The sequence below is a fragment of the Typopeltis vanoorti genome, chromosome 7 (assembly GCF_054136105.1).
Source record: "Typopeltis vanoorti isolate ZY-2024b chromosome 7, IOZ_Tvanoo_1.0, whole genome shotgun sequence".
Lineage (NCBI taxonomy): Eukaryota > Metazoa > Arthropoda > Arachnida > Uropygi > Thelyphonidae > Typopeltis > Typopeltis vanoorti.
The window spans coordinates 65,527,672-65,541,008 of record NC_143555.1 but is presented as its reverse complement, the minus strand read 5'-3'; the positions used below and the strand labels follow the sequence as shown (position 1 = coordinate 65,541,008).

Sequence of the window (13,337 nt, the reverse complement as noted above, 5' to 3'; positions counted from 1 at the left end):
AATTTGATCTGTTTATCAATTTCCTGAAAACTTTTCCAATCAAATCTATGAGGTAGGTTTCAAAAGTTTCCAGCCCATATACAGATTTCGCACCAATTTTAAAACGCTGTGTGAGAACAGATAGCACTATCTATGGAGGAGCTTAGTGTACCAGTTTCAACTCTCTCTACCTGCATTCCTACATTATTCAGTTGAAGACACTCATTTAACTAACACATGGCATGCTAAGTGGCTGTAATATTAAAAATTGAGTACAATACTGCGATAAAGTTTTCCACCAAAGAAGAGGATATCTCCAAGTGCTATCAAACAGCAATTGGATGGTGTTTATGGGGGAAACTTCTCCTTCATATTCCATGAAGGAGAAGTTCCATGAAGAAATGGACTAAACAGTTTCGCCTAGGAAGAGAGAGCATTGAAGATGATCCTCACCTGTGAAAGTAATGACTGAGGAAAATGTCTCTCTTGTTGAGGAGGAACTGCTCAATGACAGATGGCTGAAGCTCAAAGAAATCTCAGTAAGGTTGGGGCTTTCTATAACAACCATCTTTTGCATCATTCACAAGAAGTTTCACATGACGAAGCTTGGTGCAAGGCGAGTGCCCTGAAGACTCCTCTTTTCAATTTAGGAGCATCGTGTGACCTGTTCTCCCAAGTTTTGAGAGCTTTGCCAAGGGAATCAGAGAGAAGTGCTGGAATCCATTGTCACCAGGGATGAAACCATGGCCCTTTATCATGATCCTCTTTCAAAAAGGGGATCCATGGAGTAGCACAAACCAGGTGAAGCACTGCCAAGAAAAGCAAAGGTCACTCAGTCCACCAAGAGGAGCATGGTAAAAATCTTTTAGGATTTATTATTATTATCATTATTACATGACACCTCCAGGGAGTACAAGGGACTCATCGAGGGAGGGCACATACTCTGCAACTCTTTGTCTCCACCAACTACAACGAACTGCAACTACCATCATCATTCACATCAACGCTATCTACCGCCCACCACTGGTATTTTCACAGTGAATCACAAACATTCATGCCAGAGGAAGGATTTGAACCTACAGCCTTTAGGCTGGAGAGTGAATGCGCTAACCACTCGGCCAACCAGGCCAGCTGGGGAATTCTCTTGATTGACTTCAAGGAAAGGAATACCACCATGAATGCAGAATATTATGCTTCGCTCCTGCACAAACTGTGTGACACCATAAAGGAGAACAGATGGGAATGCTGGGTCATGGTGTTCACCTGCTTAATGACAATGCTCCAGTCCATATGGCTATTGTTGTGAAGGCTGCAGTTAAGGACTGACTTCTGGGAGATTGAACACCCACCCTACAGCCCAGATCTAGCACCCAGTGACTACTACTACCACCTCTTCTTGAAACTGAAGAAAGACCTTCAAGGAAGAAAATATGCAGAGGACAATGAGGCGAAAGATGCAGTTTTAGGCCATTTTGCATACAAAAGTACAGACTATATTTTCAAGGACATAGAAATGCCCTTGAAAAAAATAGTCAGTGAAAAGCGTGCTGAAGTAAAGGGATATTACGTTGAAAAGTGACAGGTTGTTTTGCAGTGGAAGTGAAGATAAGTTTTCGCTATCTAGTATAGTTGAATTTAGCGTTTATTTATATATCTATCTATGATACAGTGTTCATATATATTTTTAGCGATTAGTTTAGTAGCTACTTGACAGTAAAGAATGATGGCAGACACAGCAGCAATCACAAATGGCGTGTCACCAAGTTCTCTGCCATTTAAGAACTCTATTATACATAACACATAATAAAGGACTTTGTGGCAGTGCTTGCAGCATGTATGCTTCCCAGGAGTTGGATATGTGGCAGGTGAGGGGGGGGTGCGTATATGCACAAAATGCAGGCAGTGGGAGGAAATCAATGAATTAAATATTTTGATAACCGACCTAGTTGCTTCAGGGATGGGAAATGAATGTCGGGAGATGAGTAGTGTGACAGGAGAGAATGACGAGCGAAATATGAATGAGAAAATAAGAGTCAGAAGTGTGGAAGGCTTGAATGACTGAAGTTTTTGGAGATGGTTTGATTGGGTAAATGAATGGCGACTAAGAGTGACTAACTTACAGAAAGGGATAGATGAGCTGAAAAGAAGAGGTGGAATGTCTTGTGAACGAGATGAGAAGTATGAAAGATGAGATTAGGAGAAAGGAAGAGATGAATGCAAGGCGAATCAGAGTAGCAGTGATAGAAAGTTTTGGGAATGATAGAAGAGGAGAGAATAGGAACAGTGAAAGAGAGTGTTATGGGAATGATAGAAGAGGACAGAGGGAATGAAAAGAATGCAAGGGAGCACTGGAACCAGGGATAGAGTGATGCCAGGAAAGCAGGTAAGTAAAGGAACACACAGAGAGAAAGCGTTAGAGGAGAGAGAGAGGGATGCATGGGGAGCAATCGAGGAACAGGTGGTAAGAAGTGTAATGTATGGGGACTCAATGATCCGTGCTGTGCAAGATAGGATGCGTGAGGAGTATTTTCCTGGTGGAATGACAGAAAGTGTGGCTATAGCAATTAAGAGGGGTGAAAAGGTGGATGAGATGATGGTGATGGCAGGAACAAATGACTTGAGAGGTAATGTAAATTGAGCAGCAAGAGATATGAGATTCTTGCTTGAGGTTGTACGAAAAAAGACGCAGAGAGGAAAGTTAGTGTGTGTTGGCTAGGTATGATAGTGACGAGCTGAGCAGAAATACTGAATGACATAATAGCTAGAATGTGTCAGAAGAGAGGACTGGAATATGTGGATGCTTGGAGAGCATTTGAGGACAGAGAGGAATTGTATGCAAGAGACTGCTTACATTTGAATGAGGAAGGATGTAGGCATCTGGAGAGATTGCTGTTCTGAACAAGTCAGTATGTCCCAGGGTGGATGGTAGCAGGGGTAGCCTCTTGTGGGAATGGGTATTTGGGAGAAGAGGGACGACTTCACTGAAGTCGTCCCTCTTCTCCAGACTAAGCTCAGTGAAGTCTAGAGGGGATAATGCTGGATATAGAAACAATGGCATTTTTATGTTTTATACTAATGCCAGGAGTAACCGGAATAAAGGAGAGGAATTGGTGGTGCTGATAGCATCAGCCTGGCCAAAGATTATTGGGATCACTGAGACGTGGTTGACAGAAGAGGATATAATAACAGGAATAGAAGTAGCAGGGTACAGCATTTTTCGGCAGGATAGGAAGGTAAAGCGTGGTGGTGGAATACTGCTTATGATAAGTGACGACTTATGTCCTCTAAGAGTGGAGGTTTTGGAAGGCAGTAACACTAATGAATTTGAAAGCATATGGTGTGAGGTAGAGGTGGGCACAACAGTATATTTAGTGGGGTGTTGCTACAAACCAAAGAGCACAGAGGGTGGAGACCAGGAGATGTTTAGACAGTTGAGCTTGGCAAGTGGAAGAAGAATGATTGTTATGGGAGATTTTAACTAACGTACTATAAATTGGGGAGAGGAAGATGCATGTAGCAATAAGGGAATGGAATTTTTAGAATTCTTAAAGGACAAATGTCTTAGGCAATATGTAATAGTGGGAACAAAAGGTTCAAGAGTTTTGGATTTGGTCATAGCATCAGAAGAGTTGATAATAACTGAGATGACATCTCTCCCACTAATTGGAGAGAGTGACCATGTGGTTTTTGACTTGGAAGATGAACAGACATCCAGGAGTATCAAAGAGACAGGAACATATGTGGAATTGTAAGGCAGGTGATTAAAATAGTCTTAGACCTGGGGAAGTTTCATGGAGGGAGGAATTGCAAGGCCAGGATATCATTAGTGCTTGGGAAATTGTGAAGGAATATTTGTTAGCAGCATTAGTAAGCTGTATTCCACAAGTGAAGAAGAGGACACAATTTGGTGTAAAGTGGATGACAAACAATATTAAACTGAAACTGCATGTGAAAAAGAGGCTATGGAAGAGATATAAGGAGACAGGTGAAGAGAAGATGCAAGAAGAATATAAAATCAGGCCAGGAGAGTGACTAGTATCGTAAGGAAGGCGAAACTGGAATATGAGAAGAGATTGGCTCTAAGATCCAAAGAAATTCTAGGGAATGTTTTGGCTATGTGGCAAGTAGGAGAAGAATTGATTATGGAAGAATGACATTGTGGGATAAAAATGGGAATAGAGTGACAGATGCAGAGGACATAGTGGAATTATTCAATGAACACTTTATTGGTGAATTTCATCCTGCAGGAGTAAATTTTAATACTTGAGGGATAGGGTAGATTTGAGGTTTACAGGTGCAGGAGGAGAGCGTGTTCCAAATACTGAGTATTCTGTATGTCAGTAAAGCTGTGGGACTGGATGGTATTTCACCACGAGTTTTGAGAGAATGTGCTAAAGAACTGACATCTCCTTTGACCTGGCTTTTCAATGAAAGTCTTATTACAGGAAAGGTGCCCAGGGAATGGAAGGAAGGTAGTGCCATTGCATAAGGGCAGCAGCAGACTGGAAGTGTCTAATTATAGGCCACTTTGTGTGTGTCATCAGTAGTTGTTAAGATCTTGAAGATCTTGGAGAAATTAGTTAGGGACCAGATACAGTTTATGTTATCTGTGAGAGTCAACATGGATTTGTGAAGGGGCGCTCTTGTTTTAGCAATATGCTAGCCTTTTATAATAAAGTTACAAGAGCAGTAGATGAGAGGAAAAGTATATACTGCCATTTTCTTGGACTTAGCAAAGCCATTTGACAGGGTGCACATAATAAGCTGATATTTAAATTGCAGCACACGGGTCTCCATGTCAGGTTGGTCAACTAGATTCAGGATTGTCTGTCCGATAGGTATCAGAGAGTTGTGTATGGTGGGGCACTTTCAAGGAGGCAGAGGGTTGCAAGTGGGGTCTGACAGAGCTCAGTACTAGGACCCATATTGTTTAACCTTTATATCAATGACATTGTCAGTGGATTTCAGGGAGATATTCAGTTGTTTGAGGATGATGTAAAGCTCAGAAGGGTTATTAGTATTAGTGCAGATGTGGTAGCCCTGCAAGAGGATTTGAATAAGCTAGACAGATGGGTAAATGAATGGGGGATTTCGGTTTAATGTAGCAAAATGTAAGGTCTTGAGGTTTGGGACACATCGATGGGACGCTGCATACTCTATGGGAGGAGCTATACTGGAGGAAGTAGGGAAGACAAGAGATCTGGGGTTGATGATTGATAGAAACCTGAAATTTAAGGGACATATCGCAAAGGTGGTGAAGGTAACACAGAGGATTGCTGCAATAATGAGAAGGACGCTGACCTGCACAGATAAAAGAGTTATCATTCCGCTGTATAAGACCCTGATCAGACTACACTTAGATTATTGTTCTCAGATTTGCTCCCCAGGATTTGAATGGGATAAATTAACTGTGGAAAAGGTACAAAGGCAGATAACAAAGATGGTTTCAGGACTGTTCGATATTAATTATGAGGATTGGCTGAGTGAACGTGGACTGCAGAGTTTGGTGGATAGAAGGGAGGTGATATGATCGAGACTTTTAAACTGTTGAGAGGTGGTTACGTTACAGGATTGACAACACTGGGGAGTTCTTCGCTTGGTTGAACAGCAGGAAGGAGTGATGACAAGGGGCTATCCCTGTAAGTTACGAAAGGAAACTGTGAGCAAGAGGGTGAGGAATGGTTTCTTTGCATGGAGGGCAGTTGAACCGTGGAATGCATTGCCTGATAGAGTGTTGAGAGCAAGAACGGTCAATGAGAGTAAGGAGTGGTATGATAGACTGTGTTTCCTAGGAGGAACCTCCCATGATGACTTTGTGTTTCCTAGGAAGGACTTCCTGCGATGAGTCTTTTGACTCCTTGGAGGCCTAAATAATAGTAATAATAATAATAAAAAAAGTTAGTCAGGCCGGAAACTTATGGAACCATCTGTATATCTGGGTCACCTCATGTACAATACATTTCCTTATTTGAAAGATGAGAGTGAAGTGCAGTTCACCTCATTATGTTTTATAAAGGTCTTCTCTTTTCACCAGGATGTATATAAATATTTTTGAATTTATGCAAACAGATCTTTCTTAACTCGCTGATTTACTTCTGTAAATATCTATTAACTTTATGCAAAGGTACATGTAATTCATATAATTTGAACTTGATAATATATGGTCTGTTGAGCTTTGAATTAAATGGGATGTAGCATGTATGATAGCTTACATCCTGAAATATGGGTTCCCACTGCTCCATTGTTCCAATAGCATCTGATCTTCCTGTAACTACATTATCTGTGGCTACACGCAAATATTTTCCATATCCAGATTTCAAGGCCACTTTCATTTCAGAAATTCTGACTGCTGTTAAAACTTCTTCTGGAGCAGGGCCTTCTCCTAAAACAATAAAAAGTCCAATGAATTATAAGTTTCTAAGTTACATATTAAAATGTGAATTATAATTAGTATTAAATATTATCATTAATAAAATGATCAATCTTTAATATTAATATCACATATAAGTATGATATTAATATTAATATTAATATCATATTAATATTATATTCATTATATTAATATTAATATCATATTAATATAATAATATTAATATCACAAATAAGTATGTTCAGTACTTTACTTTTTTCTATTCTTCTAAAGGAAACTAACCTTCTGGGTGAGGAGCACCAAGGAAAAAAAGTCCATTGTCAAGAGCTCTAATATAACACTGAGGTGTGAATTCCAGAGATATTGATCCTGTGATTTCTTCAAACTTGCTTATTGCCCACCAGCCTCCTATAAACAGTTTATATAAAGAAATGATATACCTATAAAAACATCCATACTCAGTATTTGCAAAAACAAAAGAAAAACACATATGAATAATCAAAGGAGGAAATGAATCGTGAATTAAATTATTTCAACAACCAACATTTTAAATGGAGAAGGAGACTAAAAAAAATGTAAGCACATTTGCTGGCTGGTTGACTGAGTGGATACTCTAACTCCAGCCAACAAGATGCTGGCTCAAATTCCACTGTGGTCATGGTGTCTGTCTGTGAGCATCTTTGGGTAGTATATGAATTTGATCACGTGGTGCGAGTCTATTACCTTACTTATTAGAAATCTGAAGTACTTTAAAAAGTTCATTTGGTTTCTAGACCAAGGTTTCAGGTTTGAGGAAAAAAATCTATCACTTCCATATGAAACCAACCACCAATTCAAGTTTAATTGAAAAGCTTCTTTCTTGTCCAAGATAGGATTTGAACCCAGGTCTTTCCAACCAAGTGCACTGTTGATACCAACTGAGCTACGGTAGCTCATTTTAACATTGATCCATTTATGTTGGTTAGTTGGATCTATTCTTATTTCTTTAAATTCTGTTTTTATTTTGTTAGATGCTGATTGATACTGATCCGAATATAAGGAAATTTATATTATACTGCACCACCCTATATTCAGATTAGTCTATATAATACAGAGGAATCAATCATCAACTAACTTTTGCAATCTCACTTTATACAGGCCGAGGTTAATATTATCCTTTAAGGCGTCCGCAAGGTCTGATAAACTTTATGAGCAGTGCAATGAAAGAGAATCAGGCAAACACCAAATTGAAATCAATAAAACAAAACATTTAATGCAAGGTTATATAACATGTACATTAAGTATAACTTTGATAGCAAAGATAATGCAAATCAACTTAGTTCAAATATTCATAAAACATTACGCATCAGACATCCAGCTGTCAATTCTACATTCTTCTGAATAATTGAAAATGGTTCACACAGTTCAATGTTACAGAATCTTACAGTAAATATTCTTAAAGTAGAATTCTCTAATTCTCTCCCTCTCAGTCAACAAACTTCTTCTTCTTATTGTGCTATCTTCTATCGAAGGTCAGCGACCATCTTGGCGAAAAAACTGCGCTCTTGTGCTAATCTGAGCAGGTGTGCACTGCTCTTTCCTGTCCACGTCTTGATGTTGTCAAACTATGATATTCTTTTTCTTCCTCTAGTTCCTTTGCCACCAATTCTTCCTATCAAAATAGTTTGTAGAAGTTGGTATTTGCTGTTTTTCATGATGTGGCCAAGATATGATGTTTTTCGTTTCTTGATTTATTTGTATGATGTTTAGCTTTGCCAATGGATTTTAAGACATCTTCATTGGTTATTTTTTCTGTCCATGATATCTTTAGCATTCTTCTGTATCAAAGGCTTCAATTTTCTTGATGGTTGTCGCCGTCAATGTCCATGTTTCAACTCCATAGAGCAGAATAGACCACACGTAGCATTTCAGCATTCGGCATCTGACTTCCATGCTTAGGTCTTTATTGCAGAATAGTGTTCTCATTTTCAATTTCACGTGCAACTTCAATCCTAGTCTTTATATTTATTTCTGGATCCCACTATTCATTAAGCCAGCAACCAAGATATTTATATCTTGACACTTGATCAATATTTTTCCCATTGAGTGTCAGTTTCATTGATGAGGCTGGATGTTTGCTGATGATCATGTATTTTGTCTTGTTGATGTTTATATTTATTCCCATTCTTTGGCTTTCTATATATACTCTGTCAATGAGTTTTTGGAGAGCCATAATATTATCTGCAATTAGCACGGTGTCATCTGCATATCGAAGGTTGTTAACAATCTTTCCATTTATTGTGATTCCCTCTGAACATTCTTCCAATGCTTTTTTAAAGATTACCTCTGCATATATGTTGAACAGGAGTGGTGAGAGCACACATCCTTGTCTCTCCTCTTTTGATGTTAATATCACTGGTGGTAATGTTGTCTAATTGAACGGTAGCTGACTGATTCCAATACAGATTTGTTATTAGTCCTATGTCTTGTTCGTCTAGCCTTATTTGTTGAAGGACTTCTATTAAGTTAGTGTGTCTGACTTTGTCGAATGCTTTTTCAAAATCTATGAAACACATAAATACAGATTTCTGTTTTTCTATGCATTTTTGTATCAATATTTGGGTACAGAAAAGGGCCTCTCTAGTACCAAAACCATTCCGAAAGCCGAATTGTGTTTCACTTAGAGTTTCTTCACTTTTTCTATAAATACGATTCTGAATTACTTTCAAAAATATTTTTAATGTTTGGCTCATTAGACTAATAAGGCGGAAATCACCACAGGAATTCGCTTTGGGTTTCTTTGGGACAGTGATAAATGTTGATTTGAGCCAATCTGATGGAAATTCATCACTTTCATATATTTTATTAAATAGTTTTTCAAGAGGTTTGATGTTATCTGGTTCTATTAATTTGAAAAATTCTGTTTGCACACCATCTGGTCCACGGTTTTTCCTGTTTTACTTGTTCGTATAGCATTCTCTATTTCGCATTTCATGATTGCTGGTCCTTGAATGTTATCTTTTATATTTATAGGCTTCTGTCTAGTATCATTGAAAAGTTCTGTTACATATTTTACCCAAATCTGTGCTTTATTCTCTTCTTCTAGAATTATTTTTTCCATTTTTGTCTCTTAGAGACACTATTTGCTTTTTCCTCAGTTTTCCAGAAATTTCGTTGATTTTCTTATACAGATTGAAATTATGTTTCTTCTGAAGCAGTTCAATTTCAGTACATAAATTTTTCATCCAATTTTCCTTGGCTTCTTTTATTTTTTTCTTGATGATGTTATGTGTTTCTGTATACCTGGCAAGGTCTTTGTTTTTGTACATTCTTCTTGTATCAATAAGAGAAAGAATCTCATCTGTCATCCATTCCTGTTGTTTTATATTATTCACATAACCTACTTCTTCAATACTTGTTGTTATGATGGCATTCTTTAAGCTATTCCAAAGAGATTCCACACTTTTATTTTCTTCTATGTTAATCTGTTGTAATCGCAGGTTAAGCTGTGTCTTGGCACTTTTATTTATGTTCGGGTCTTTCAGTTTTTCTACATCAATTTTCTTTTTCTTCTTTTGTGATTTTTTAGCTGATTTTAATCTAAGACGTACTTCTGCAACTATGGGATTGTGGTCTGATGAGATATCTGCTCCAGGATAAGTCTTTGCACTCTTTATACTACTGTGGAATCTTTTATTTATCAGTATATAATCAATTTGATTTCTGACAATGTTATGTTGGTTATCTTGAGGCGATTTCCAAGTGTACAGTCTTCTGGGTGGAAGTTTAAACCAGGTATTTGCTATTGTTAGATCTTCTTCCTGACAGAACTGGACTAGGCGATCTCCTCTGTCGTTTTTGGTGCCTAAGCCATGTTCGCCAACAATTTCTCTATCACCCCCTCTTCCCACTTTTGCATTGAAGTCACCCATCACTATGTTTATATCATGTTTCTTTGTTAGGTTTTTAATCTCTTTTAGGTGTTCATAAAACTCTTCAACATCTTCTTCACTTTTGTCAGCTGTGGGTGAATAAGCTTGGATGATATTTATGTTAATAGGGTTTCCCTTAAGTTGTAACAGCATTATCCTTTCAGAAAATGGAATCCAATTTATTACTGATTTATTTATTTCTTCATCTACTATTACAGCTACACCATGTCGATGTTTGTTCTCATCATTCCCAGAGTAATACATTGCCGCATTATCTTACTGACACTTTCCAGATCCTGGCCATCTTGTCTCGCAAATTCCCAAAATCCGGATGCCCAGCCTCTTCATTTCTCTTGTGGCATTTCTTAATTTGCCAGCTTCATACAGAGTTCTGACATTCCAAGTTGCAATTTTAAAAGTGGACACCATTTTAAGCCCGGAGATTCTTCGCACCCCTGTCCCATTTAAGGGACGCCAGGAACTTGGGGCCAATTGTAAGGGTTTGCTCGCCATGGTGGTTGTTCTGGAGATAAGGTAGAGCAGTAGTTTCTCCATTTCTGCAGTATTACAGACGAACACAATATAATCATATTGCCACCTGCAAATCTCTGATCACAAGCTTTTCCGTCATCATTTGGCTTCAACCTTGTGTCAGTACTGACAATGCTGCTTCCCAATGTCAGGGGGCAGTGACCCCAGCAGGTGCTTATTTAATGGTGGCACTACTCGCCATGTCACCGAGTTGTCATTGGGCTTTGTGAGGTTTTAAGTGAAACAGAGTTGCCACTTCTGCTCCCCCACGCCCTGGTCAACAAACACTTAATTCAATTATGAGGCAGTTATCATTTCAAGGGGGGAAACACTTTAAAGCCCCATACTTCGGCTATTTTTAGTAGAACGCCACTGTTAATGTTAAGATATATCAGGCGGAGTTAACTCTTATTTCTTCACACTGAAATACAAAAAGGATTGCTCTTACTGGATCACACCTTTTACACACTGGATTTACTATACGCACACTTAAAACTGTAGTTAACTATTACCTTGAAGTAACACTATTCAAAAGAAATCTTCACTATAATAGCTGAAATATTAAATTTAATTAAAGAGTTTCACAAGTCTTGACACACTTGTTTTAGGTAATCTACTTGTTTCTTATTTTCTTCTATGCATTAAATTCAGCTTTGCACTATTCTTCCTCAAAACAATTGGAATTCATCATAATTTTAGAATTCCGTAGAAATATTCCGAATTGCCTATTAATTCCCAGTCCTTTCTTAATCGATTTACGGCAATTCCAAATCCCCTTACTGCCACCCATTACTTACTTCTTGCTGTCCTCAACGCTTCTCCTTTCTTTACTTTCGTTTTCCAATTAAATACCTTCATTCTTCCCGCCAAAATATGGTTCTAGCCAGTCCAGCTCATATCAACTCCTTCTCCCTTCGAATACCGTAGCTCACGCCCCACGCAATCTAAAATTAACTCCGTTTCCTTGACAACAAACAATCAAATCTAATCAGAAGAATTACATAAAATCACTCTTACATACAGAAACAAAATAAAAAAGATATATTATAATTCATATAATATATATTTAAATTTACTTGCACACAGTTTCTCATAATAAATTTTATAGAATAAACTAAATAAAACGAATGACATATTTATATAGAGTCTTTTCATTATTATTACATATTCTAAGATTAAATAATTATTTAATAACAAACAAAACTCAAAGCATTTATATGAATAATATATTACAAGCAAGGGACTAACAACAAATAATATTTACAAGTCTTGCTTATAACATGGTGGATTATGTTAAATTTGAATGAAGTATTAAAACATACAAAATATCTTCATTCACAATTTAACATTGATCCTAACTATTAAATTTCATTAAATTCTATCCAGCTAGAGAGAGAGAGAGAGAGAAATTATGTTGAATGGGTTTTTATGGGGGGGGGGGGTATCTATTACTACTGATGGTGCTCCTGCAATGATAGGCAATAAATTAAGCTTCATTTTATTATGTAAAAACAATGACAAAGATTTTTTTAACGTACCACTGTATTATTCACCAAAAAGTACCATGTAGTAAAAGATTAAATACAAAAGATGTTTTGGATATTACATTTAAAATTGTAAATTCTATTCAAGGAAAAGCCCTGCAACGGCAGTTATTTAAATTACAGGCAGATGATGATAGGGATGTTCTGTTGTACAATAATGTTCGCTGGCTCAGCAGAAGTCAATTTTTAGAAAGATTTCTTGTATTAATTAACGATATAAAAATTTTTCTTAATGAAAAAGGAGATATTTATCCACAATTGAGTGATAAAAGATGGTTGTTACACTTATAATTTTTAGTATTTTTTCCGTACGAAATTAAGCAATTTAAATTTAGAGTTACAAGGTAGAGATAAAAATTTAATTGACATGTTAAGTTCAATAAAAACTTTTCAACAATACTTACTTTTATTAAAGAAAAATATAAATGCTGCGAATTTAGACATCTCCCATATTTATTAAAAATTTTTGAACAAAATCAAGAAATGCTTCACTATGATTTAAAACAATTTATTCGTGAAATAAAATTAGTTAAATAAAATCAAGATTTAAAGATTTTAATAAAACTGAAATGATTGTATCTTTTATCAATAATCCATTTCAAGAAAACTTGAACATCACAGAAATTTCAAATAAAATTAGTGGGCTGTTTGATATAAACCAAGCTGAAGTAGAATTTGAGATAAACATTCAGAATAGTTTACATTTAAAAATAAACAATGAAGTCATTTGGAAGTATGCACATGAAAAATTCCCAATATTAACTGATATTGTGCGAAAAATTCTGTCGTGTTTCGGATTGACATACTTGTCAGAATCCGCTTTTTCAAATATGACCGTCATAAAAATCAATTAAGAAACCAAATTACAAATGATCATTTGGATGATTGTCTGCGAGTGGCCATTTCTTCATATCAAATTGACTATGAAAATATTGCAAGGTCTAAACAATGCCAAATTTTACATTAACTTTTTTTTTTTTTTTTAATCAACCAGCATTTCCT

The 13,337-nt window shown here is 36.8% G+C and overlaps 1 protein-coding gene across 1 annotated transcript in view; it reads right to left on the bottom strand.

Annotated features, from left to right (window-relative positions):
* The window catches only part of FRG1 (FSHD region gene 1), a 163,869-nt gene that overhangs the window by 99,890 nt on the left and 50,642 nt on the right, over nucleotides 1–13,337 (bottom strand). Inside the window, exons 3-4 of the mRNA XM_090395319.1 lie at nucleotides 6,632–6,757; nucleotides 6,192–6,361 (exon numbers count right to left, since the gene is read on the bottom strand). Coding sequence (XP_090251445.1) covers nucleotides 6,192–6,361; nucleotides 6,632–6,757 — 296 coding nt within the window. The remainder of the gene's footprint in view (nucleotides 1–6,191; nucleotides 6,362–6,631; nucleotides 6,758–13,337) is intronic.